The following is a 27,669-nucleotide window of genomic DNA, read 5'->3' on the forward strand; positions in this document are numbered from 1 at the left end:
AAAGAGGATATGATTTCCCAAATTGGGCTCCCTAGAAAGCAGACACTTTGATGCAGATTCCTTGCAGGAGTTGTGTTAGGGCATGTACTTGGGATCAGCACCATCTGAAGAGAAAGGAAAGGAGCAGGACTGAGCAGAAGGGAAATTGAGCCATAACGCAGTCTCATTGGGATTCTCTGCCAACTCCATGACAAGCTCTCCACCCGTAAGGGACCTTCAGATTGTCCCAAGTTGAAGAGATAGTGGCAGGCTTTTATACCTCTTTGTCGTACAGACACTGGCTGCAGACTCCTCTAGCAGGCTCCTCTAGGAAGGTGTCATTTTTCAGAGAAGGAAATTCTAAAGGGCGGCAGGGAACTGAGGTTTGCTTTTGCGCAGCTATCTCAGCAACTAGCAAATATGTTCTTCATTCCTTCACCAAGGGTAATGGGGACCGTCCATTATAACATCCATTACATAGAGTTAAATCATGCCAAAGGATACAAGGGGCAAAGTTCAGAGTGTGTTTAGAGAATAAGTGGTAGCAACTGGATGAATAAAGATTTGTGGGAAGAACTAATGGGAAAGTTTATTTTTAGGAAAGAAGACCTTTCTAATGGGGGGAGGAGATAGTGGGAACTGGATGTTTTTGAACAGAAAAGTTATGGAACTGACCCTGGTTTACATCTTAAACTTTTGTGTATCTTCCACAGAACATTTGATGTATTCCATATAGCAGTTTGTTTAAAAAAAAAAAATTCTCCTGCTTAGCCTTGATTCCTCTGGAAAACAGATATATAGAAAACATTTTCTGAAAATATGAGAAAGTATCAGCAAAATTGCCATTTTAAGGCAAAATTTCTTAATTTCTCTACAAAGATATCATATAGAATCTCTCTCAAAAAGAACTATTTTCTTTTTCTCATCATCAATTTTGTTGTATAGGGGTGAATGATTTATATAGCACTTATATACATATTATATCATTCAAATTTGAAGTAAATTTATAAAGTTGGTAAAACAAGTATTAATACCATTTACAGGTAAAAAGTTGAAGCTTAGACTTACCAGTGTCACATGGTAAGTTATAAAGTGGCGACCCAGATTATTGTAATCAAGTATACCCCTTACCTCAGAATTATTATGCTCTGTAATCTTATCATGGACTTCTATCTTAAAGAATTTAGCTCTAAAATCCTTTACATGGGAATTTGCAGATTGATTTAATGGTCTGGTCATAAATTACTCTTCAATGAAAAGGGGACCTCCTAAGAAGTTTTGTTTCCCGAGGATATTAATAACACATATAATCTCCGAGAGGGAGCATTGGTAACTATAGTATTTGCCTTCTGGCTATGATTTTATTGCCCTTCTTTAAGAAACTTCAGAAACAACCCTTCATATCTTAATGGACTAATTTCCCTTACGTTTTCAAATCATATTTGAAATCATATTTCAAATCTTATTTCTCTGTCAAAATTAAGATTGGCTTCAGTATTCCCTTTACTTAGATTTGTGATGTTTACATAATGTTCCAAATGAAATATAATCATAGAGTTATATGATATAACATTATACATAAGCAAAATTCTACAAAAAAGAGAATACCAAAAGTCATTTCCTGTATTTGTCTGAAATATCTTCACTCACACTTATTAATGTGACTCAACTGTGATGATTTTTCTCATAAGTTAACTCAGATTATCTCTTTTCAATGATTTTAAATAGTAGGCCATCAAATTATGTGTCCTTTAAGGAAAACCAATTAGTTCCATTTAAGTTTATATATTTTGAGATTTCTTAATTTTTTAAGGGAACGTAATGTTAAGAAAATAATATTTTCTTGTTTGAGAACATTTACTGAGTAATATTAAAAGCAGTTATTGCCATAAGGTGTAACAAGATATAAATGCAAAAAAAAAAAACCCAACAATGACAAAAAATGTGTGGAAATAGTGTCAATGTTATTAAAACATGCATACATACATACACACACTTACGCAGTCTGCAGCAGAAAAATCAACTGAATGTGATTCCTTTAACAGTAAACCATTCAAAAATGCATTTGTTTCTAGTTTTTTTTATAAATCTGATGTATCTGAATGGCATAGCAGAATTCAGTCATGCTAATTTATACCAAAGGGCATGACATTTTAGAAATTTATATTATTTGCTTTGCAAGTAGGAGCTTTAGACTATGTTAGTGAAATTTTATTCTTTATAAAATATTTTTGTGATACCACTAATTTAAAAATATACATGTAGATCCATTTACAGTTTTTCTTCAGTGATCAGTAATTAAAATATATATATAAAAGATTTTTTGGATGCTATTTTAATAAAATTTTCATTATAGGAAATGCAACCATGTGGTATAAGTACTGATAACAAGTATTAGTGACTACTTGTTGACTATTTAGTATGTGCTGATCACTTTACATGTAAAGACCAATATGCCTACACAGTATCTTCACATCCCAAGTTCACACTGAAAATTTGGGAGAAAATTATGTCTTTTTGTGATCTGATCTTACAGTAAGTATCTCATGCATTTTCTTATAATATTTTTCACATATTATGTGTGAAATGTTTGTCTTCCCTGTTAGAATTCACAGTGTAAAGAAACAGTGGCATCTTTGGTCTTATTCTCTAGCCTCTGTAACATATTAAGCCCAGGGTACATGCTTAGTAAACTTGTTGAGTTAAATTCATAAATTCATTGTTTATTGTCCTGTAAAGAGACTTTCTAAGATTATCAAGATTAATACATAAAGGATTAGTTAAATTCAAATGCATTATAATTTTATTTAAATCATGCAATGAATATATAAGATAATGATTTGAAGTATAAAAATTTTGTGATTTGTTCTTAAAGCTATAGATATACTTAAAATCTTAAACTGAGTTTTTATCCATAACTTGGTATTTAAGTAGAGATTTAGAACAAAAGCTTAAAATAATCTTATTATGAAATATTAAGATACAAGTCACATTTAATTTTGAAAACTTTTAGAATTCTTCATATTTTGAAAACCTGCAGAAGGTCAAATTATTTTTTTTCTTTTTGGACTACTTTTTTTTTTAACATCTTTATTGGAGTATAATTGCTTTACAATGGTGTGTTAGTTTCTGCTTTATACCAAAGTGAATCAGTTATACATACACATATGTTCCCATATCTCTTCCCTCTTGCATCTCCCTCCCTCCTACCCTCCCAATCCCACCCCTCTAGGTGGTCACAAAGCACCGAGCTGATCTCCCTGTGCTATGCAGCTGCTTCCCACTAGCTATCTATTTTACGTTTGGTAGTGTATATATGTCCATGCCACTCTCTCACTTTGTCACAGCTTACCCTTCCCCCTCCCCATATCCTCAAGTCCATTCTCTAGTAGGTCTGTGTCTTTATTCCTGTCTATTTTAAGCACATGACACCAGCTTTTTATAGCTTATTTTAATAGTTTTTTCCTTTGTGTAGTTTTGTAACTGCTTAAGACTATAGCACATAGCTGTTCTGTGATTTTTCTTGATTAAAATATATGTAAAGAAATGCCTGTAAGCACCCATGTTCTCGCCCCACACCTTCATCTTCATCCCTCCTTCTTGTTCTTCAGTCTCAGTATCTTTGTAAGTTGTCATATCCACCCTTTTCTGATTTTATAAATATTTGTAGTGAACTATCTATGCTTATGTTGTCAGGGTGACAAGTTGATCTGCATACTATTGAATGGAAAGACTTTGTTAATGTTTGAAAGAAATCTAGTATGTTCTAATCTCTTGTGTTTTCATTTCAATATATCTTAATCTTTTCTTAAACTCTTGATCTCAAAATTGCTGTTTTGTGGGTAATATTTAAGTGGGAAGAAAGAGTTGATTTGTGCAATAACTCAGTTATAATACTGCTGTGGACTGAACTGTGTCTTTCCCAAAATTTTTATGTTGAAGCTTTAACCTCAGTGTGACTATATTTGAAGATAGGGACTAAAAGGAGGTAGTTAAGGTTAAATGAGGTCATAAGGTTGGGGTCCTGATCCTACAGGATTAGTGTCCTTACGGTAAAAGACACCAGAGAACTGGCTCTCTCTCCATGCACATGCAGTGAGGAGAGATCACTGAGTACATAGCCAGAAAGTGGCCATCTACAAGCCACATAGAGAGGCTTCATCAGAACCTGAACCCTACTGGACCTTGATCTGGGACTTCCAGATTCCAGAACTCTGAGAAAACTAATTTGTTTTTTTTTAAATACCAAACCAATGGTATCTTATTATAGAAGCCTGAGTAGAATAATACAAATACTCATCCCTGAGATAGTTTAGTTCCATCCTATTATTTTGAAGGAAAGTATTTATTTTCCATATGCACGAGGACAGCTAAGGCATGAACACGTTTTTGTGAATAGGTCAAGGAGTGGGAGTTGTAGGCATTTTATGCATTTCTGTGATTTTGCCCCATCAAAAAGTACTAAATTTATTTAGTGCAATGCATTAGTAAGTGCCAGAAAGACCAATAGTAATATTTTGCTTTTGACATTAAAAACATTCTGGTTTTTAAACCAGAGCCAATTCATTATCTCATAAATTGTAGAAGGTGCTACACTGTTGGTAGCAGAATATTCAATACAAAATAAGTTATGAGTTTTGTCCCTGAATATTCAAGCTTGAGCAAGTTTGTCATATTCTTGGCAATTTTAACCTAGCAATTTCTACATGATTAAGAAGTGACTGCAGTTTCAGGATTTTCTAGTGAAAAAAATTTTATAACTATATGTTTTGGATATTTAAATTTGTAACTTGTTAAACTTAAGCTTCCTCTAAAGAGACTCTTCAAAAAATATGACTGCCCATTAGGATCATTATCTTGGAATAGTCCATAATGATGGAATTATGTAAAGTCATTCTTATTATATATGCATTGTCCTTAATAGGAGATCCTTCATTTTGCTACTCTCAGTTTGTAGAGATTATAGATAATTGAAAATATAGCCACTAGAATATTATTTATAACAAAATAGCTACTTTACTTTTAAAGTCAAGAAGTTTGTTCAAGGGAGATATAGAAAATCTGTTTTAACTGAAATGTGACTAACCAGACCACCTGCTCTTTACTTTTAGGGAGAAAAAGATACAAAAAACAAGTTAACAGTAGGGACTGATGTAAAATATGCAAATTTTTTTCAGGTTACAGTCCTGGGTCAATATATATTGAAACCATTCTCTTTTTCTGAAAGTATTACATAATCATAAATAATAAAACAGCAAAATGTATGTAGTATAGTAAGATTACTCTGCTAAGAATACAAACTAACATGTTTGTGAAAGATTTTCAATACGAATTGAATCAAGAAGTGATTTTTGGTTGATCCTTAGTTGACCAAAACTGGTTACCTGAGTTACTTGGTGGTGTTCCACAATACAAAAAGGTTTTGATCTGTGAGTTGTTTGCTTAGTCCTTATAGAGCAAACTGTCATAACCATTGTCCCAAAGGAATAGCATTATGAAGACAGGCACAGTTTCAGAAAAACTTCATTTAAGAGCAAGAAATCAATAAGCTGCATTTAGGAGAATGAAAAGTCAGTGGATGGTAATTCATACATTATTCATGTATAGACAAGTATATATAATGTGAATTGGTAGCAGTGATGATGATGATGATATTGACGATAAACATTCAGTGAAACTAATATAATATTGTATGTCAATTATACCTCAATTTAAAAAAATGGATTTGAAGTACATATTTAGGTTCCACCCAGTCCCATCTCCTACACTGTGCTACACCCAACTATACACATCATTTTAAGCCTTGGATGAGCTGAGGGACATAGCTTTGAGACAGGTAGGAGATAGTTTTTAAATTGACAAGCATTTAGTTGTTCTGTTTTCAGTACCAGTTTAAAAGAGAGTAAATGTTGATTATTTTATTCCTTGCTTCGCTGGTGATGAATTGAAGCAAATTTGATTCAGACAAGCAACCTGGTGGAATGATGCAGAACCATCCACAAGAACATCTGTACTAATCAACCAATGCAGTAAATTAGAGCTACAAGGAAAAGACATTGATCCAAGAGAATCATTAACAGTTTTAACCAACCGGTCTAAGTTATAGGGTGAAGGAGGGAACACTATCAAGATCTTGCTTTTCACATCTGTCAATTACTACGGCAAAAGCCTGATTGCTACTTGTTTCAATTCAAACTGTTTTATGACTTTGGTTCCCTTTATGCTATTGTAAGCAAGAAACAAGGATTAAGAGGTAAAAACCCAGGAAAAATTATCCAAATTTCCTGCACTCCATTTACAAAGGAGCCAGTCACAAAGGGAGAGATAATTGCTGCAACTTAACAAAATAATCAGGGAGAAGGCAGAGTGCATGGTATATGCTCTGTGACAAAGCACGGGGAAGAGATGTGAATGCAGTCCTGTGGTTGCTTGCCTTGTCTTAAGACACAAGGACTAGAGAAGATCCATGAAAAACAATTAGTGTAACTTTAACGCACACAGTTCTTAATTATCCACAGCATGTTGACATCAGATAATTATTGTCCCAAATTTTAATAATATTTGATCATAGCCTCAGCATATAGAAAGATGCAGAACACTGAGCATAGCATTCATAATGGCAGTCATGTATTATATGATAACAAATGCGAGGATACTGGTTAAGCCATATCCCTATTGTATAGGTTATTCAAATGTTGCTAATACTCTTAAACACAACACCCTTAGCTCCGGTTACATTAGGCTGTTACATGTGATCTGATGTATCTACAGACATGTATATGGACAGTTATAACTATATGTATGTTTTAACGTCATACATTTTATGAGCATATATACATTCCTAAATGAATGGATTTTAGGATGTTGGTGAGACTTAAAAGTTATAGGTTTGGGAATGATAATCATAGATGGTGAGTTAATGAATAGCCTTTTGGGGGAAAGAGGAGGTGGAGCTAGAATTTAAAACTTTGAGAGAAAACTGGCAGAATATCCAAAGCACATGACAAAAATCAAAAAGGAGTACCCAGACCATTTGGATAGGAGGGCTGTCACAGTAACCAAAGAAGGAAAATTTCCTGAGTCAGTTGATCATAGAATCAAATGTCACAGGAGGTCAATAGAATGGAGACAGAAGAAAGTCCATTGAATTTAACAGTTTCAAACCATGAGACAATTTTGATAGACAACTTGGGGTAGAGAATGTCATGATCATATTTGTCATGGTTCAAAACAAAGCCTCACACTATGACATATGGGGCATAAGTGCTCAGTGTTGGCTGAATTGAAATGTAATTACTTTTTATGCTGATTTCATACAACATTTATCAGACTGGTAAAGATTCTAAGATAGATTATGAGTCTGAATTTTGTTTGAAAAAAAGACTGCCTTTGTTCTTTTCTAATACATTATCGAAACCTTGTTTTCTCCTTGTTTTGACATCTCATCCGGTTTTCACACATCCCTGACGTCACTAAGAACCCAAATTTTGCCTCACATATATTTCATTGTTGAGAACTCGATAATCTCAGAAATAGAGGTCATAAGAAAAAAGATGTTAATTCTGTTAAGATAAACTATGCATTTACATTCTTAATATAAAATGTTGCTTAATTCTTAATTATTATACTAATATATTTTTTCTTCATATAAAATTAAGTATATATAGGTATAGTTACATTTTATGTTATGCTTTTTGTTTCCTTAGTTCTTTTTCTCCGTAGTTTCTTTGCTTTCCTCAGACATTTTAAATTATGCTCCATATCATGTGTTCATCTATAAAAATGTAGGAGAACTACCTAAAAGTTTGGAAACTTTATTCTTGCTATTTTTCTGTATTATAATACTAAGGGGCCTTCGCCTTTTATTTTGAGTCACATTTCCTTTATCTTTAAAAATTGCATAAACTACAAACAGAAAGCCATGATGCTATTTCACCAAACCTTGGGAATTATTATGATTTGTAAGTCACTTCTCATGCACCTGCTGCATTAAATACTGGTGTTATGTTTGAAAAGATACTAACTGACCTCCTTTAGACTGCTGTCTGACTACTTTGATGTTTCATTATTTTCTTCAATCCAGGGATGAAATGGATGAATGGATCTTAATTATAGTGTCCTGGTGACTCTTTTTTCAGACCATTTTTCTGGACAAGCATCAGCTAGTCTGACAAATCATGAACAGTTTACTTTATAGTTTGGCTGGGATTAAGTTACTAACTGGAACCTGCAGGGAACATAAAGAACAGTGTCTCCTGATAAAATGCATTGGATGTTTACCATGCCTGTCTTCAATTTTAATCAGTAACCTTTAGGAATGGAGGACTATAAACGGATAGTTCTCTGACAGATGTATTTTTATATGTCCACCTATAGCACTTCAAACAAAAATAGGCCCTGTGTATCAAATTTACATATCTAAAATCTTATTGTGTCTTTGCCTATGAAAGCTACATAATTATTTGAGGGTTTTTAATAGTAAATCAATATTTACATTATTATTTAAAGATTTTCATACATCAAAAATCTTTCAACTTTTATGCTGTTTTTTATTTTTTATGAGGCAGTGATTTGTTGTTTTTTTGAATTTCGTATGCAGTCTACTAGATGACATGGTTTCCTTGTTCAGCATTAAGTTTGTTTTTGTAGACAAGAAAACTATTATGCGTTTTCTTTATACAGGTCAGTAAAAGCAAAATGTGTTCATTAGTTAAACAAATGAGTAACATGTAAAACCATATTTTCCAATAACTATCATTTAACTGGACATTTTGCTTCATCTATCTTCTGTTAGGTGTGTAATAAACATACCTGAAAGAACGCAACATAGAAATTAGATGTAATATCCCTCTAGGTAACTGAAGTTACCCTGATGTTGCTATAAAACAGTTTTTAAATTGTTCTTAGACTGTAAATAAATGTATTGGCAGTAAAGAATTAACAACACATCCAGGAAGACTTTAAATAATAATGATGTAAAATATGTCTTATGCCATTCAGTTTATCTACTTTATAACTCTGTTTGATTACCCCAGCAAGCCTTTCATCTATAGAATTGCACCCTGGGGTGCTAGTGCTAGTGCTTGTCAGTTTATTAATTCATCACTTGTTCTTTTATAGTTGCATCCCTATTACAGTATGAACATAGGATGATATTCTCTTCTGAAAGCTGCCAGCCAACTGGTTCCAGTCTAGCTGACCTTTTGTTTGTAACTATGATCCTAATAGTTTTTCTATTGGCTTCTGTTTCTAATAGGTTGCATTACAATCTACCTTTTTGTCTTATGGTATCATGATGAGGATAGGCCAGCAAGAGTGAATTCCACACCTGCAATTACAGAGTTTTATAAAGAGGAAAGACCTGCTTCAAGTTAACCTGTAGTCTTTTTTAAAATGCCTTTTGATTTATCTGTCACCTGATCCATCAGCAATGAATAATTTTCATGGAAGGTGCACTTTAATTACATTCCCATTTGACTTGCATTATCAAGCCCTATCTAGGTAATTAATCTCACCAAGTATCCAATTTCGGCCTTTATTGCTGGCAGGCAGGCCTCTTGAATTATGTGTGCTTGAATGGGCCTTGGGTCATTTTAACCAGGCAGACCCTGAAAGAGATCTGGGGCCTTCCAAATCCTGGAACTGTGACTCAGAAAGCTTTTTTTTTTTTCCTTAGATATTGTGATTAAACTATATTTGACATCAAAAGTACACTTCCATCTTTAATGAGGCCTATAGATTACTGTAATCATGAAAGCCTTCACTTTTAGGTATAGCCAATCTGTACATAATTTTATTATGTGGGGAGCTGTGCTCAGTTGTTAACTGTAGCTAACATCTGTATCAACCTGCTGATATAAATTTGCCACAGTTCACCACCTACACTTAAGCATGTTCCTTTAGTTCAGGATTTAAGATTTATATGAATTTAGGTGAATATTTGAGAGTTAAAAGACGGTTAGATCAAAATTAGAATCACAATTACCCTGCTTTATATCTAGTCATATACTTTTCAAAAGTTTTCTTTGTTCTGAATTAACAACTCACCTTTTATGTTTTCCCTATCTTTTGATGATTTCATTAAGGAATTACTGATGCCAATTAATGCCAAAGTTCAATGATCTTACCAAGTTAGCTTACACACATATGTACCATAATTCTGAAATGTATAACTTGCCTTTCTGTTATAGTGTTGTTTTAAATCTAGTGCAAAAATTTCACTGTGCTTTGTAATTTTCTAATTTGGAAATTATGCTTATAAGGAATATAGCTTTTACTTCTCTACTCTGAAGACATTTCAAAAAACACTTGGAGCTTCTTGAAAATCAAATTAAAATATAGTGTAAATAGATCAGTTGCCTGTGAAAGTGATCTTAATATCTGTCAATTTTTTAAGCGTTAGATTGCCTGATTAGTAGAAGAGAAGGCTGTCCAATCTTTTGTAGACTAAATAGGCTATAATGTTTACACAGTAAGATATTTTGGAAAATATGGACTGGTGATACTGAAAAAAAGGATGAGTACTTCACCTTCTACTATCACCCTTGCATGGTTAATCGTGTACATCTCCGCCGCTTACCCTGACCCCTCTCACAAATTAATGTCGTGTATCTCCACAAGGCCATAGTTTATGATTGAATTTATTAGTATTCCACCATCAAACCAAACGCTACACAGAAAAAAGTCTAACTAGTTTTTTAAAAATCTCTTAACATGTAACTTTAATTTTTGACCCTTTGTTTTTTAGACAAATAGTTCAACACATTTTAATGGGGTACATATTAATTATGGATTCCAAAAGCATTTAACACAAGTTTGTAAGAATCACATAGTATTTTTTTATCCAAGTATTAGTTTCCCTTGTCACTTAGAAATGTCTTCTATTTTTTTCACAGTGCTTTAATTGCAAGAATATATAGAAATGTTTTACCATTCATAATATTTCTAGAATGGAGATGCAATAATTCAATTTAATCTATTTTGACTAGATATGTTCATAATTATTGCTTACAAGCTACAATATAGCTTAACTCAGAATTTAATTTGGCCAGGGATATTTGCTACTGAATGGTTCACTATTGTGAATTCCTCAGTAAAGTGTGTGTGCACACACATCTGTATATATACACACATGCACATCAGATATGTACATGCCATGTTGTATGAATATGTATGGATTCATATTAGACATTTTGAAAGGAATTATTTCCTTTATGAATACACTATTAACATATATGCCCCTGATAATTAGATATATAGTATCTCTTAAATAGTTATATTTCCTCTTAAATGTTAATAGCCAAACAAGGAGCTTATGACTTTTCAACATCTGTCCCTACATTTAGCTTCTTTTTGACATTTCTGATTCATGATGGTTTGTATTTTTCAGTAATTGTTATTGTTCCCTATAACATCATTTTGAATTGGAATATAACAAATGTAATTAATGTTCACAGATAAAGGAATTGAGACAAATGAGAAAGACTGCTTATATAGAATCATATAGTAAATCAGTAGAATCTAGTTTAGAATTTAGGAATGGTTTGTTAACTAGAAACATTCTATCAGAGTTATTTGGCTTTTCTTCCATATATTCTTTGATGTTGATCTTTTTCAGTGTATTGACTTGCCAAAAATATTTATTGCTTAGGCTGTTTACAGAGCCAATAAATATATCAAAATAAAATCAGTTTCTACATAATAGTGCATGGAGAGATAGATAGACTTAAAAGACACATTAGATAAGTTTGACTTAGAATGCTGGATTTGGAATCAGTGTTTGAATCCATGCTATATAAGTTGTTTTTTGACCTTGGGCAATTAATGCAATCTCTATATCTTACTAGTTAAGTAGGTATTACATAAAGCAATACATGAAAAAGTTTTATAAAATAAAAACACTTTGCAGTTGTCATTTGGTGGTGTTGATATACTAGAATGGAAATTTGAACAGCTGTGCTATAAATTTGACTGTAGCAAAAGCACTGTCTTGGAAAAATTAGCAAAATAATACTGATTATAGCAAAAATTAATATTGACCTCATTCTCCCAATATGTAGTCTTCTCAATAACCAGGCCTATGAAAGTAAAGGCATTTCTAAAAACCTATTTCTGGGCAAAACCATCATAATTCAGAGAATTCCAGGAATTAATGACACGTGTATTAGATATAATCGATTTCATAAAATGAACTTTGAATTCTTAAGACCCTATCTCACAATAAATTAAAAACCTATTTTTATTGCCAGTTTTCATATTATTTTACTTTTAAAAAATGATGCTTAGTATCAATGTTAAAATTTAATATTTTTTAGGATTTAACATAAAGTTTAATTTTCTAGATATATGGAGATATTATAGCTATATACAATTTTCTTTACTACTCCATCAGAATATAGGGATCTTCCACTTTTAGGCTCAATTTATATTGTATTTTGAGGGTATGATAATATAAATCTAGAAGAAAATGATTTTATAGAAACAAATTGGAAGTATTCTAAAGATCAATAATCGTTAGTTATGCTTTTAAAAGATATCCTAGTATCCATCTCCATTAAATAATAAGAGAATTAAAATAACCTATTTTTGTTTTGATAATTATTTAATATCCAGATATAGCTGAAAGCTTTGAAGAAATTTTAAATACCTGGGAACATCTATATTTGTAAGTTAAGCCCACTTATGGCAAACTGGGAGTAGGAGAAATATGGTTTATTGAAATAAGAGTTTAGAGAGAAAGTTGAATTTCAGTGGTTCAGATATGGTATAGGATCACAAGCAGAGTATTCCATTTTGTAACTCTGTACAAGCTTACTAAGTATCTGGAAACAGTTCTCTTATTTGGTATATTTGATTGGTTTCTACTTTTCCAGTGGTTTTTTTCTGTTGGCTAAAACATGAGCCACTGAATACACATTCTTGCACACACACCCTGCTTAGATTATTTCAAATGATTGGTGGGGGGGAAATGCAAGAATTAGGAAGCCAAAAGATGTAAAAAAAGAAAGAGGGAGGAGAACATGACTTTGCACATGCATTCTAGTTTTGGATGGAATAATATATGACAGCTGTTCCAGACTGACCTTTACCTCAGAAAGTCCTTGTCTGCCTTTTACATTTCTACCCCCAGGGGCTGTTGATGGGGATTTTTGGCAACATGACAATATTCTTGGGCCTCCTGTGCTGGAGTTTTATATTGTTTGACCTGTCATCTCTTTTTCTTTTCTTTTCTTTTCTTTTCTTTCCTTCCTCCCTCCCTCCCCACCCCACCCCCCGCCACCTTTTCTCTCTCCTTTCTGCCTTTCCTGCCTTCCTGTTTGATTTGGTGGTGAGCAGCAACTAGGTACAGAAAAAAAAACATGCTACAATATGAAACCACTATTCCAGTGTCACAAGAGTCGTATAGATGGTAAACAAAGAACAGGTTGTTCCCTGAGAATTCATTTCTTTGCCTCCAGTATGCTGCTGCTTTTTCCATCCTGTGATATTTACTTCTCTTTCTTAGGTACATCTGACCTGAGAGCTGCAGGTATGAGATCAGTGGTGAGAATAACAACAGATTTGTCTCTGATACTGTCCTGTTTGATATGGAAAAAATATTGGAATATTTTCTTTTCCTGCTAGCTTTCTATGAGAGAAATTTCTCAATTATTGACTGAATGAATTTATACAAATATGTATGAGTGGTTTTTAAAAATACGTGTTTGAGACCTTTTGAAAACAGGATTTTCTTTCCTTTGGGTACTTCAAAATTCTCTTCAATACAAAGCAGCACTATGTCTAGACTGATTTTCTATTTGTAAAAGTAGCTTTTTCTAAGGGTAGACTTGGTCAGAGGACTACCCACAGAAAAGTAGGTCTCATTTCTAATCTGTATTCCAAAGAATAAAACTAGAGTCTTTTATTACAGCCTTATTCAACCAGTGTGTAAATACATTCACTTACTACAAGATCTTGAGATTCTGACCTTTTAGAAATGGTGTGTGGTCACTGGAAGCTTGCTTTTGATCACAGGTAGTCTTTGACATTACTGAGCAATCTTATCCTTGAGGATCTTTCTCTAGTGTTCTGGGTCAGTCTCCCATGGGAGAAAAGTGAGGTTTTTGTGGAGTTGAAAACAAAGCAGAAGTACACTCTCCTGTTGTTTAAGGTACTTTTCTGTGAAGATTCTCACTGTAGTTAATGTGCCTTCAGCCAAATACAGCAAAACCACACCATCAGTCACTTTTAATTACTCCTTTAAACTTCACTCATGCCTTTTTCTTAACCACTTCCAACCCCCAACCCTAAGGATGCTGAACAAAAGGAACAAGTTAGTTGATATAGGCTTCTTTGTTTTTTTTTCTTCCTTTTCTATAGTGTTTAATAAAGGAGATCCAATTTATATCACTCTAAGCACCATCTAAATTTACGGTTAAATTGGAAGAAGGATGCCATGCAAACAAAGCAAGAGAGATTGCTCTTGGCTGCTTGAGGGGTAGCTGCTATTGGAGCTGGTCATGGGGAAAACTGCTTCTCCTGTTCTTAGAAGGTGTAAAAGGCTTTGTACACCTGTACATTTGACTCCCCATTAGGCTTTCAAAGTGGTGGGTTCTCTGTATCAAAACAGTTTGTAACAAACAGCATATGAGTAGAATCTGAAACTTTATGTATGTTGTACACTTGCACGGTTTACTGATGCTAAACTCATTGAAGAGAGTGCAAGGAATATTCCTCTGAGCCATCTTAAGAATCAAGAGCAATGTTGTAAATGAAGTTACACAATGGTTACATGTTATTTTTCTCTCTTATGTTAAAAAAGCCTTATAGTAGTTGAAAGGCTTGAAAGTTTTGGTACTCAGTACACTACATAAACTTTTAAAGTTTTTTCCCTTTTATGATACTATTTTAAGTGTGCTTTTTAAAATGTATAAATTACACTTAGACCTTATCCAAGTTATATTGTGTAACAAGGATAATACCTGTGCTTCTTTTCTAGACAGAAAGCTGCATCATACATCTCTAATATCCTGTATAAATGTTTGGATCTCTATACTACCAAGTCTATAGACTATCAAGAGATGAATAAGGGAGTTCTTTATTAAATAGCTAAATAACTTCTTTCTCTCTGTTTAAGTTTTCACCAAATGCAAAGGAAAATGATGTAATTTACAGTGATTCATATTTCAGTAAGAAACTATTGTTATAAGAATTCAGAAACTATAGCTATTTTCCAGGTCTCCATTTTACTCCCTATAGATAACATGGGACTTAAAATTAAAAAACAAAAACTGTGGATGATTATCATAATGTCACTAAATTATGGGTTAACTTATGGGTCCAATAGGTTTTTTGCCTTTTGCCCCTTTCTTTATCTTAGTACTCTATATCTTTTCTGGTGGTCTCCTTCACAAAGCACAGGTGTTTTTTTAATTACAATTATTTCACTGCTTTTTGTTTAAGTAATTCCTTATGTCCCTAATGATACCCAGAGCTTTAACTAGTACTTTGGAATTATAATGTAAATACCAATGAAATTGTAAAATTTTAAATAGAATTCATGTCCCAGGTTTGGTCAGGCCAAAAAGCTTATATTACAATCCTAGACAGATAATATATCACACATGTAGATGATTATGCTTTAGATTGGATGAAAAGTCTCATTTCATTCTAATACTAAAAACAGAAGTGGAGAGAATTTTTATAATATTACTTGAGTACCCCCTTATATTTTAAGAAACAGAAAAAGTAAGACTGGAGTTACAGGAGAGGTAGTTAGTGATTCAGCCCTGCCTACCAACATTTTATTGACTCCCTAGTTTTGTGAGGAATATGTTATTAAGAATGCTGGGGAAAGTTAAGCAAATTGCCCCAGGTGATAAGTGTCTGGGTGAGCTGACCGGTGAGGTCAGACTGTGGCCCATCTGCTTATCTCCTAGGTTATATTACTTCTTCCTGTTCTTGATTTTTGTAGTTGTGTTGTCTTATTTCTGGAGAAAAAGTCCATCCTAATAAACAAGTGATGCGTACACAAACTGGAAAATTTCTAAATACAGTCTACACATCACAAATCTATACCACTTTTGGATTAAGTGTAAAAGTATAACATGCAATTGTCTTCATGGAATTCAGGGGATAAAATGGATTTTCATCACACTTTTAACCTTAATATTTATGGATTTGATTCAGAATACCCCAGTTATAATGCATGGAAAACCCACAAGGATGTAGATTTCTACCCAGTGTAGCAGCCATGGTAACATTTAACATACTTCTTTGGACATTTTTCCAACACTATATGATAAATTTGCTCTCTAGTAATGGGAAGTATTTCAAATTGTAGGTGTTGTATATTCAGGTTAGAGAATTATCTCTAGAAATACCAAATTAATGCAAGCAGAAATATAAAATTAGTTTCTATTATTTTGATAATTTTGAACCAGCATTTTTCACGTTTAAATTAAAACTTTACACAATTTGATTGCTTTAAATCTTTGCCAGATCATATTGTTCATCACATCAGTTTCTTTGAAAATTTGAAATTCAAAAACATCCTGAATAATATTTTCTACTTAAATTTATTGAAAATTTAAGGCATATTTCTAAAACATCTGTGGCTTTTGCCTCCAGGTGTATTAATAGGATGTGCACATAACCAATATTAATGTTTATATGAACTTGCTTACTTTTGCCATGAACAAGAATATTATAATGTAGCACAAAAATTTAACTTCATTGAAGTTATAATTGAGTTCCTGTGTAAACACTGCATATAATAAAAATATAAGCCACTTAGCAAAGAAAGAAATGGTATTTGCAGTGTTTATAAAAGTTCATATCAGATTAAAGATTACAAATATACAAAGCTCACACTCTATAAATAACTGTTCATTGTTTATAGTATGTTCTCTTCATAGTCAGAGCCAGTTAGCAGAAGTGAAACTTGCCAATGAAGGTAAGAAGAGTTAAAATATCTGTTGTTGTATATATTTTATGAACATCGTTATTCATTTATTAATCTTCCAAAAAGGCTTTTTATTCATTTATTTTTATTTTTTGCTTGATTCAGTTCCACTCCTCAGCCCCCCACCCAGGTCCATGGAGCTTCACTATAAACATTCCATGAATACAGTTCTGTGAGAATATTCTTAAACAGGTGCTTTTATTCAACATGTTTTCTGTGGTCATGCACATAAAAATGTAAGGTGCATAGTAAGTGCAAAATACATACTTCTTGGAAAAATAGATTTACTTTCTTCCAGTTTTATTGAGATATAATTGACATACAGCACTGTATAAGTTTAAGGTGTACAGCAGCTTAATGATTTGACTTATAAACATCATGAAATGATTGCCACAGTCAGTTTAGTGAACATTCATCACCTCATATATATTCAAAAGAAAAAGAAAAAGAAAACAGTTTTTCCCTGTGAAGAGCTCTTAAGATTTCCTCTCTTTACAATTGTCATATGTAACATACAGCCGTGTTAATTATATTTATCATGTTGTACATTACATCCCTAGTACTTATTTACCTTGTAACCAGAAGTTTGTACCATTGGACAACCTTCATCACCATACAAAGATTCCGCATTATTATTAACTGTTTTCCCCACACTGTACATTTCATTCCTGTGACTCATTTATTTTGTAACTGGAAGTTTGTACCTCTTAATTTCCCTCACTATTTCACTAATAAAATATATTTTTCTATTTTATTTATATATTAAAATAGATACCGCTAATTAATTAGATTTTAATACATTATTTCTATTGAATTGAACTATGTGAGTAAATGTGACTTAGAGTTGTCTGTGTTTCCCTTAAGGCAGAGTTGATATAACGGACTCCTTTTCATTCAGTAGTGGCTTGTGGGTACTTTGGGACAGACAGGAAGACATAGTGGTTTACACTAGCAGCTGAAAAGTGAAAAATACATACCACTGAAGAAATAATTGATAAACTAAACAATGTATAAAGAGTTGTTGACATTTGTCAAGTATACACCAATAACATTGAGAAATTTATTGGGTGAAAAAGCACTGTTGCCTCAATTGTTTGTATAATTCAAATGAAAAAATTATTTGTCCTCAGTTATATACATTATTTCTTTAACTCTTCGTGATCATTTCTTTGAAAAAGTTTATGTGCATACATAAGCAAATCTAGTGTGCATTCTAGAAGGAATCTCTTTTTTGAAGTAAGTTCTAAAAGAAAAACAAGAGACCTATGTCTGTGTTTGATTTGAGGGAGCTCCAGAGCATTCACTTTATATATATTTTTTTGGATAAAGATGTAATTCATATTTCAGGAAGGCATGTATTCAAGAGTTGCAGAATTTGGAAAGGGTTTATGGGTGGAGAAAACTGAGAAAGACATTTGGATTTAGCTAGAAGGATATCAATGGAAACCTTAGAAAACATGGTTTTATTATGGTGGTGTGGCTATATGAGAAATGAAACTGGAGGAGAAACTCTGTTTTTAGGCCATCTCTGTTTACTGCTTCTCCTAAAGTACAGTGATATTCCTTATTTATAGTATTCTGATTTATACATTCTTTGTCAAAAATTATACCTAAAATCTTATAGTTTTACTACATTACCATGTTGCTAATTTATATTTCAGCATTGCAAACTTTTCTTCAAATAGCCATGGTTTATTGAAATGTTTGATCACTCTTAAATGTGAATATGATCAGACAAATCTTCTACTGTAAAGCCATTTAAGAAATCCTCAATATTGTAGTTAAGTGTGTGTGTTCTCCATAAAGAAAAGTCCTAAGATCAGTTCCAGGGTAAGTCAGTAAATGCTTGACCCCTAATGCCCAAGCTAACAAGGAAGAGAGGGAATAATATTTGGGGGGGGGGCTTTGAAGAAAATGCTGTTGATTGCCTTGGATAAACAGATTATCCATGATTACCACTTTATGCATTATTTGAAAAAAATTAATTACTGTGTTTACCATTGTATACAAGGACTATTCCAAGCTTCCCTTAGCCATCCCCTCCCCTTATCCCACTGATTGTGACATTTTTCTCCACTCCACCAAAAATGTAGTTTTTATTTTGACTGGTGTAAAATGATGGATCTGGTTATACTTTGGGTGAGAGTTTACATTGCTAATGATTTAATTCAACAATATCATTGCTCAGTGTCTTCTCCAAGACTAGGTCTTTGTTTTTGATTTCACTTCAGCTGTTGAGCATAGTAGAAAAAAGATGGAGCCCTCAAGGAAGAGAGACATGGTTTTACTTTCTAGTTCTGCCACATTATTGTTGTATGAAATAAACAATATATAAAGCAAGATTATTTTATACATAACATTATCAAATGTTCTTGAGAAAATGACAAAAAATATTTAAGAAAATCCAAGAAGTCCTAATTTTTTAACCTCAGTCATGCTTTCTAAGGTATGGAATGTATACTTTGGGAAATGTCCTCTTATTTTCAATTCTACAGAGAACAACTATATTGGAAAAGTACTTGAAAAATCAAATATATCAGGATTCATAGTTCATGGTATAGCAGGTGTGGAGTAAAGTTCTTGGAAGAGCTCTTGGACCAAATGCTGTTGCTGTGTTAGTGTGTCTAAAAATGACAATTTAATTTCATATTTGTGTTAATATTGCTTATGGTCTGGCTTGGACGTTAATTGATAAAACCTTTCAAACTTTTTGTCTGAAACAAAAACTGCTGGTAATTGGCTATTAAAAATTTCAGTTATTTCTGCTTAGAAGGTAAATGGTAATTGTTTAGTGGTCAATATCTCCTTTAGAACTTGAGGGACAAGCTCTGTAGTTATTTATCTTAGGCATATATTACTTATATCATTACAATACAGATCTGGAGAAAGATGATATTTGTTCAGTCTGACACTAAAATATGAAATGTCTAAAGGAGACAAAAGTTGAAAGTTAATGGTAATTTAAAAAACTAAATAACTTCATTAATCTCAGTTTCATGAGCAGTTTGTTATCTGCATGTATTTAAATGATGAGACTTTCACTGTTATGGTGTCATCATTACAAGCTGATTTTGCTCATGAAATGTGGTTTTGAACATGGATTTTATAATGCAGTTTTGGTGTTCTTTGTCTACAAAATATTTCCTTTCTTCTTTTCCTTTCTTAATTTTGTTATCTTTAAGAACTTAGAACTTTGCCTATTTTGTTTACTATATTGTTAACTCAGAGTATTATTTTGTTCATGGTGCGTATGTAGTTTGCTTAAGGAGACCACACCATCTTTCCGTCCTATATCCCCCAGTGAATCTTTCTCCTATTATTTAAGTTTTGTGCTTTGAGGGGCACATTGATTATGTAGAGCTTTCATGGACGTTCTTCAATGAGAATGTATTATTACCCAGAATGAATAGTGACCCTATAATCCTTTTCAGTTGCTATAACTCAGGAACCAATGTCCTAGGAGAAATCTTGGTATCCAAAAATAATAAACTTGGGTAAGACCAGCTTAACTCTATTTTGAGTTAGGAAAAATATCAAAAAAGTGTGATGTATGGTGCACTTCTAGGAAGGTGAGGATTCCATCACACCAGACCTCTTTCCAGCTGGCTGATTGTTGATAATTCACTGGTGACATGCTTTCCCTTAAAATTTTCATTCATGGAATTCCCTGGCAGTCCAGTATTTAGGACTCTGTGCTTTCACTGCCAGGGCCTGGGTTCGATCCCTGGTCGAGGAACTAAGATCCCACAAGCCGTGCGGCATGGCCCCAAAAAACCCCTTTTATTCATTCTTTTATTATGCAAAAATATTTATTCAGTATATCATAAATTTTATACATATTTCTAGGTGCTGGGAGAAAGAACTAGACAAAAAAATATCTGCTCTTAAGAAACTGCTAATAGGAGTGAGATGCAGGGTAGAACAGACAAAAGTCTATTAAATGTGTGACGTATTTAAAAACTAGATGATGTTATCCAAATAGTGCAAGAAAGGCATGAACAGGGTGTCAGAGTGGTTGCAGTTTTTAAAACGTTGTCAGAAAATGTTCCTTGAGAAGATGACATTTGAATAAAAGCCTGAGTAAGATATGAAAGCAAAACCAAGGGTAGGAAGAATGTTCCAGTCAGAGAGAAACCTCTGTGCGAGGTCCTGAGGAAGGAGCATGGTGGGCATGTTGGGCTGGGAGGAGGGGGTAGCTGGTGTGGGGAGATAGAAGAGAGTAGAATGGGTGCCAGAGATTTCATGGGATTGGAGGATATTGTGTTGGTCCTTCTAGGTCATTGTAACCACTGGCTTTAGATGGAGATGGGAAGTTCCAACAGAGGAGTGACATCAGTCTACTTCCACCTTAACAATATAATTTGGCTGCTGTGTTAAAAATGGATAAGAAGGGCTCAAGGGTGGGAGTGGGAAATTAGTTCCGGAGGTTCTTGCAATAATCTAGAAGGGAGATGAAGTTGGACTGTGTTCGACTACTGGCAATGGAATAATAAGGAGTGGTGGTCAGATTCTGGATACATTTTGAATATGGAGTCCACAAGATGAGTTGACTGTTGGAATGAGGGCTATGAGAGAAAGAGCAAAGTCAAGGATAATTCCGAGCATTTTAACCTGAGCAACTGAAAAGATGAAATTGCTAGTAACTCAGATGCAGGAGATTATGAGAGGGACAGGTATGAAGGAGAAAATTAGGAACTCAGTTTTGGATATGCTAAGTTTAAGATGCCTATAGTTGGATATACAAATCTGGAATTCATGTGTGAGGTCTGTGTTAGTGATATAAGAATTATCAGCAAAATATGGAATTTAAACTAATGAAACTAAATGTGATCATACATGGAGTGAGTATAGCTAAAATCACAAAGAGGGTTCGGATCGAAGTGCCAGGGCAATGGGTGATGAGGAACAGTCAGAAAAAAATGACAGAGAATGAATGGCCAGTGAGATAGGAGGAAAATTCAGAGTTTAATGCTCTGAAAACATAGAAAGTGTTTCAAGGAGAAGGCAGTGATCTGTGTCGAATTAACATTCACCCCTAGCCCTGCAAGTGAGCAGTGAGAACTGAACTTTGGATGCAGTCAACTCAGCATGAGTCTGATGGCCATCGGAACATCTCATATGCCTTTGATTGCACTAATCTGTCGTCTGAGGATGTCTGATATTCAGCTCTGCTCTACACTTGTCACCTCCAACTGGGAGTATTGTGTCCAGTTATGATGCAACTCACAATCCTGCCACATGAATACCAGTCAAATGAATGGGTTTGGCTCACTTGGAGAAAACAGAGGACTATACCATAGTAATCTTCAAAAAACTATGAAGCTTTATATCTAAGAAAATATTTTTCTTATATTTGGTTATGATTTGTCTCTTTGTGATTTCAGCCCATTCATTCATTTCTTCATTAAATATTAAGTGCCTATGATATGTCAAACAATCTGCTGGCCCCTAGAGACCAAGTAGTGTGCGAGGAAGGCAAGATCCCTATGTTCGTGGAGTAGATTGTCTGAAGAATTTTAGTCCAAAACTGTGATATGCCTTGTTGAGATTCCAGCTCTGTGGGTATTCTGCATTAGCAGGAAACTCACTCACTGAAAGTGAAAAGGGAAGAGAAAGTATAATCTCACCTTAAAAATTCAAGGAACAAAATATTTCTGTTTTAAAAATTCCTTTTTTTTTTGCTTGTTTCTGCTTATAATTTCCAGTGAATTACTGAAAATCATCACATATGGTGGATTTAGATCACATACAGTCAGCCTTTCTTCTAAGGAAGTTCTAGCTGTACTATTCATTAAACATTTAATACTCATATTAAATTCATTTAAAATCACTTCTTATACATGTTTAAATGACTCAGTGTTTTGTCAATGTTGTATTCTGATTTGGGTTGCGTTTTTACTCGTTTGTGAAACAAATATTTAGTGAGAGCTTACTGTATGTCAGGTAGTTTGCTGAGGGCTGGGAATTCTGTGGTAAAATGGGCATAGTGTCACATGGAACCTAGACTATTGAGGGAGATAGGTATCACTCTTTTCCTTTTTGCTTCTACTTTCCACATAACATTATTCTTGAGTGTTCTTATGAGATTTTCATTAATAAGCTCTAGCCTATTAATAGGATTATCTACTGTGTGGCTGTTTGGTGAAGACATCAGGCAGTTTATAAGTCTAGAATTATTGTTCTTTAATAGTTGATGGATCTCACTGATGGCAAAGACAGGATGTTATATCATTTTTTTTCAGTAAGCGTAGGCATCAGCATTACATCTATCTTGAGCCAGCAAAGAAAACAGATAATTATTTAATCTCATGTGTTTGATGATAACCGTTTTTCTTGGCAAATGCTTGAATTAAACAAGTTTTCTTCATTGGTATTTCTATGATTCAAAGTCCTTTTTTTCAGCCAATTAAATATATTCAGAATCTTCAAAGTTTATCTGAGTATATATAAAATATTAAAGGTACACCAGTATGTTCAAAACAATTTTTCTACTGCAAACAGAATTGGTTCACTGTATACCTATTTTCAATATTAAAAAAGTGGTAGTTCATTTTGTTGGAATATTTTAAAAATTCCTTTTACTTATTTTATCTTTTATTTTTCTCCTGGGTGCCCTAGTACATGTATTTGGCAGGAACAGGAATAGGTGTGAAGGGTAGGAAGCAGTAGTAAATAGTAGGATGTTGTATCTTGACTTTTACCAATTTAACCCAAGTTTGAAATTATGGAAAATTTTAGACAATAGATCCTAACAGATGCTTGGATCTTGTGAGTCAGTTACACATCACTGGTTTGGCCCATGTTGTCATGCAGCTGAATGGGCCTGGCAGTTGCTTTGATGAAGGGGCATACTATCTCTTTCAGAAGAATACGGTGAAGAGTTTTTTACTTAGAGGTTTTTTTTTTTTTTTTTTGCGGTACGCGGGCCTCTCACTGTTGTGGCCTCTCCCATCGCGGAGCACAGGCTCCGGACGCGCAGGCCCAGCGGCCATGGCTCATGGGCCCAGCTGCTCCGCGGCATGTGGGATCTTCCCGGACCGGGGCATGAACCTGTGTCCCCTGCATCGGCAGGTGGACTCCCAACCACTGCGCCACCAGGGAAGCCCCTATTACTTAGAGTTTTGATGATTAAAAGGAGATCAAAGAAGTAAGATAATGTCAACATTTCTATTAAATAAAAACCAGGCAGGACTAATTCTTTCTAAATTCCATTGGTTCTCTGCTTTGAACTGTATTTTATACAAGTATTTCCCAATGTTTATATATTGCTCTTGGCAATTCTAATTGTTTTTTTCCTTTCCTTAAAAACCCTTTTGGTCTACACCATAGGTATTTATATGCATTGTGATTTGGATCTTTTTTTTTCTTTCCTGCACTTTCTTTTCACTTGGGGAGGTGCAGAGATGGAGGCTAACGGGTGTTTTTCTCATAAAGATACTTAACTGAGGAAAATCTCCCTCTTTATATGCTCCTTCCCTTTCCATCTCACTGTCCTCCCACCCATTCCCATTTTTTTAACCTACATAAACCCCAGTCCTAGAAAAGGTGTATTTATGGGAAAGAATGCTTTTTTCAGGATTATTATTAATTAAGTAGAAAATAAGATAGTGAGTTTACATAAGTTTAAGACATACAGCATAATGATTTGACTTACATATACTAAGAAATGATTACCACAATAAGTATAGTTAACATGGTTTGGTTCTTTCTTTTCTTGGCCATGTTCCTCAGAGTCAAAGAGTGGGCCCTCCTATTTGCCACAGCATACTTGCAGACATATTTCTAAAGCACAGCCATCAATGTTATCTAGAAGTAATGTACACGGTTCAGAAAATACGCAGTTTTCTGTTTCCAGACTTTTCCTTTTATTCACTAATATGTTGTATGAATTTTCTGATCCCATTATTGCCTCAGTGACAATCCTGTTATATTTTTGTACTTCATACGTTTCATTTGCTCTTGGGTCCCCCAAAATCTAATAATGGTTTATAGATATTTCTTCCCCAAACTGAAAAACCTTCTAGCCACTGAGGTTTATGGAATATTCTTTAACACCACCTGAAGCTAATCTCATTTTCAGGTAGAAACTTTAAAAAGTTACTTGAGGTTTAATTGACCACTCTACATAACTGAGGCCCAAGAAAAAAACATTCTCATAAATATTATAAGGATTCAATCATAAGAATATTTCTTGTTAGTTAATATATTCATATGCAGGTAAAGAAAGTTATCTCAGGACAAACTTAATGCAGATTTGGAAAAAATCATATTGATACTATCCATTAACATTAATGTTGTGGCTTTTTTTCTAAGCCAACAGATCAAAAGATAGTAGCAATACTCCTGTGAAAAATCTCAAAAATATTTCCTGTGCTCAAAAAGTCCATCTCCCCCTTCATGGATGGTTTAAGATAACTTTTGGCAACGAAGAAACTTTTGGCAATGAAGAGCAGACCACTGATAATACTTGGAGGTAGTTTTGTATTTGTGATTAAATGCATGTGAAATGTATAAGTGGAAGGACTCCTGGAGTTAAGATGTTAATATTTCAGTGATAGATAACTCTCTTTGAAAACATAGCTCTTTATACAGATTTGGTGTGAAAATGTTTAGTCGAGCAGATGGAGATCCAGCTGGTGGAGTATATGTTTGTCAGGGTATCTGGCATTTAGCTACATCCAAAAATGATATCAAACCGAAAGATGCCAACGAGCAGCACTGTATGAAAGCCAGTCTGATCAGTTAGGGGTAGCATTCCCTCAGTTTTGATTTTCTAACCTTGTAGGAAGATATTGTAAACCAGATGGAATTTTCCACTTCAAAAATAAAAATAGAAATAAAATAGAAAAAATAGAAAATAGAGAATATAGAAATAAAATTGTCAAACAGCTGCCTTTCCAAAACCATGATTACAGTAGGCCAGGAAACACATGCTACTTCGTGTGTTGAAATTTGGTACCTAATGAATAGTATGTATCTGTAAGCATACAAAATCATACATATTTCCCGGAACTTTATATTCTATATACTTAAAGTCATTATTTTGGTTTCATGAGCTAAACTGTAAGAAGTGGCAGAGGATAATGAGTAGAATAGTGCAAGAAAGATGGAAAGCATTTGGGGAAGAATGACAGGAGCCCCAAACATATTTGAAAACATTTTATCCTTTGGGATGCCAGTAGGTAAGCCCACACTGAAGTGGATAAAAGGCCAGCATAGTAAGGAATAATAGTATGTTTACTCCTAAGTTTTATAACATTTATATTTGGCTGCTTAATATAGTCAACTTATTCATTTCTTTCCCCCAAAAATGAATTATTAGAAATAAATTATTTTGTCAAAATGTACATGTACATCAAGAAGTCCTATATTGCACATTTGAAATTGTTTGAATTGAGAGCAATAAACAAAAGTCATAATTGTAGTTAATAAAAAAATCTACAGTGTGTTTCTTGTTTGGTTCCCCTTTTGATACTATATTAGTAAAATAGAAATTCAAACTTTAAGTTCACTGAAAATGACCAATTTGATTGATGTTTTATATGAGACCTCCATAGCATCAATTAATATATTTATTCATAGAACCGTTAACACACACACAAGCGTGCACACACACAGAGTGGGGGATGGAATGTCCCCTGAATACTCGGAACTGCTTACCACAGTGAGTACAAGTATCTGCAGATGACTTTTGAAAGGTTTACCATAGAGATTTAAATGAATCACTGACTCCAAAGAGAATTTTTTATCCTAATATGATTTAATGAACTCATGAATTTGGGATCCCTGTTTTATAAGTATAAAATCAGAATAAGATAGTCACTAATACGCCTCCCTGATTCTGCCACTGATATATCAAGAGCTAACTATGCTACTTTAAAATATCTCCTTACCGAATGCTTGGGCAGGGAAAAGCATGTTTCCTACCATGATTTAGTAAGTTCAGATTTAGAAATTGTCTAAGGAAGCATGTGTATCTGCAAAACTCTAGTGTATTTATCAGAAAGCACACCTCTGTGAAATAAAAAATTCTTTGGCCTCTCCAGGGAGCTTCATATTTTATAAAAGAAGACCAAAAAAAAAAAAAAAAAAAAAAAAAAGAAAAGAATTGCTATGAGTAGACAATAAAAGATATTTGCTTTTTATTTCCATGTAGTTCTTTATTGCAGTATATCTTCCTAAATTTTAAAAAGGATGGTAATGAATACTATATTTCCTCTCTTCAAATATTCCTCTTAAACTTTACTTGTTTAAATCACTTTCCTATAGTATAAATTATATATATGTATATAATATATAACTTAGAGTATAAATTATGCATGTATATATATGTGTGTGTATATATATGTATGTATCTATTATATATATAAATAAAATGTGTGAGTGTGTGCATCTGTGTGGTGTAAAAACATGATTGCTTAATTTACTTTATACTGAGTTCTGTGTTAGGTTCTGTGCGTACATCATTTCAGTGAATCCTCATAGTATCCTATAAGGCCATGTTAATTTCTCCATTTTACAGATGACAAAATACAGGTGTAAAAAGTTTGATAACCTGAAGTTGTACAGAGGCAGGAATCAAACCCCAGTTCATGCTCTTTATCATTATGCCTTAATGCCCTGTCCTAATTTTCTAGTCCTTTTAAGATCCAAAATTAAGTCTTAAAGGGCATAGTTTAGATATTCACCTGAGTAACTGACCAGTTCCTTTAAACAAATCCCTAAGCAATTAACCTATCAATGTTGAG

General features: G+C 33.6%; 1 protein-coding gene across 7 annotated transcripts in view; it reads left to right on the forward strand.

The window, feature by feature from the left end:
• Nucleotides 1-27,669, forward strand: part of EPHA7 (EPH receptor A7) — a 165,187-nt gene that overhangs the window by 64,607 nt on the left and 72,911 nt on the right. Inside the window, exon 6 of one of the 7 annotated variants that reach the window (XM_060115326.1) lies at nt 25,235-25,797. The exons of 4 other annotated variants lie outside the window; for them this stretch is intronic. In XM_060115326.1, coding sequence (XP_059971309.1) covers nt 25,235-25,398 — 164 coding nt within the window. In that variant the 3' untranslated portion in view covers nt 25,399-25,797. Of the gene's footprint in view, nt 1-13,483; nt 14,084-21,960; nt 22,537-25,234; nt 25,798-27,669 lie in introns of those variants that run through there. 2 more of the 7 variants (XM_060115328.1, XM_060115327.1) reach the window with 2 other exon arrangements.

The sequence above is a fragment of the Mesoplodon densirostris genome, chromosome 12 (assembly GCF_025265405.1).
Source record: "Mesoplodon densirostris isolate mMesDen1 chromosome 12, mMesDen1 primary haplotype, whole genome shotgun sequence".
Taxonomy (NCBI): Eukaryota; Metazoa; Chordata; class Mammalia; order Artiodactyla; family Ziphiidae; genus Mesoplodon; species Mesoplodon densirostris.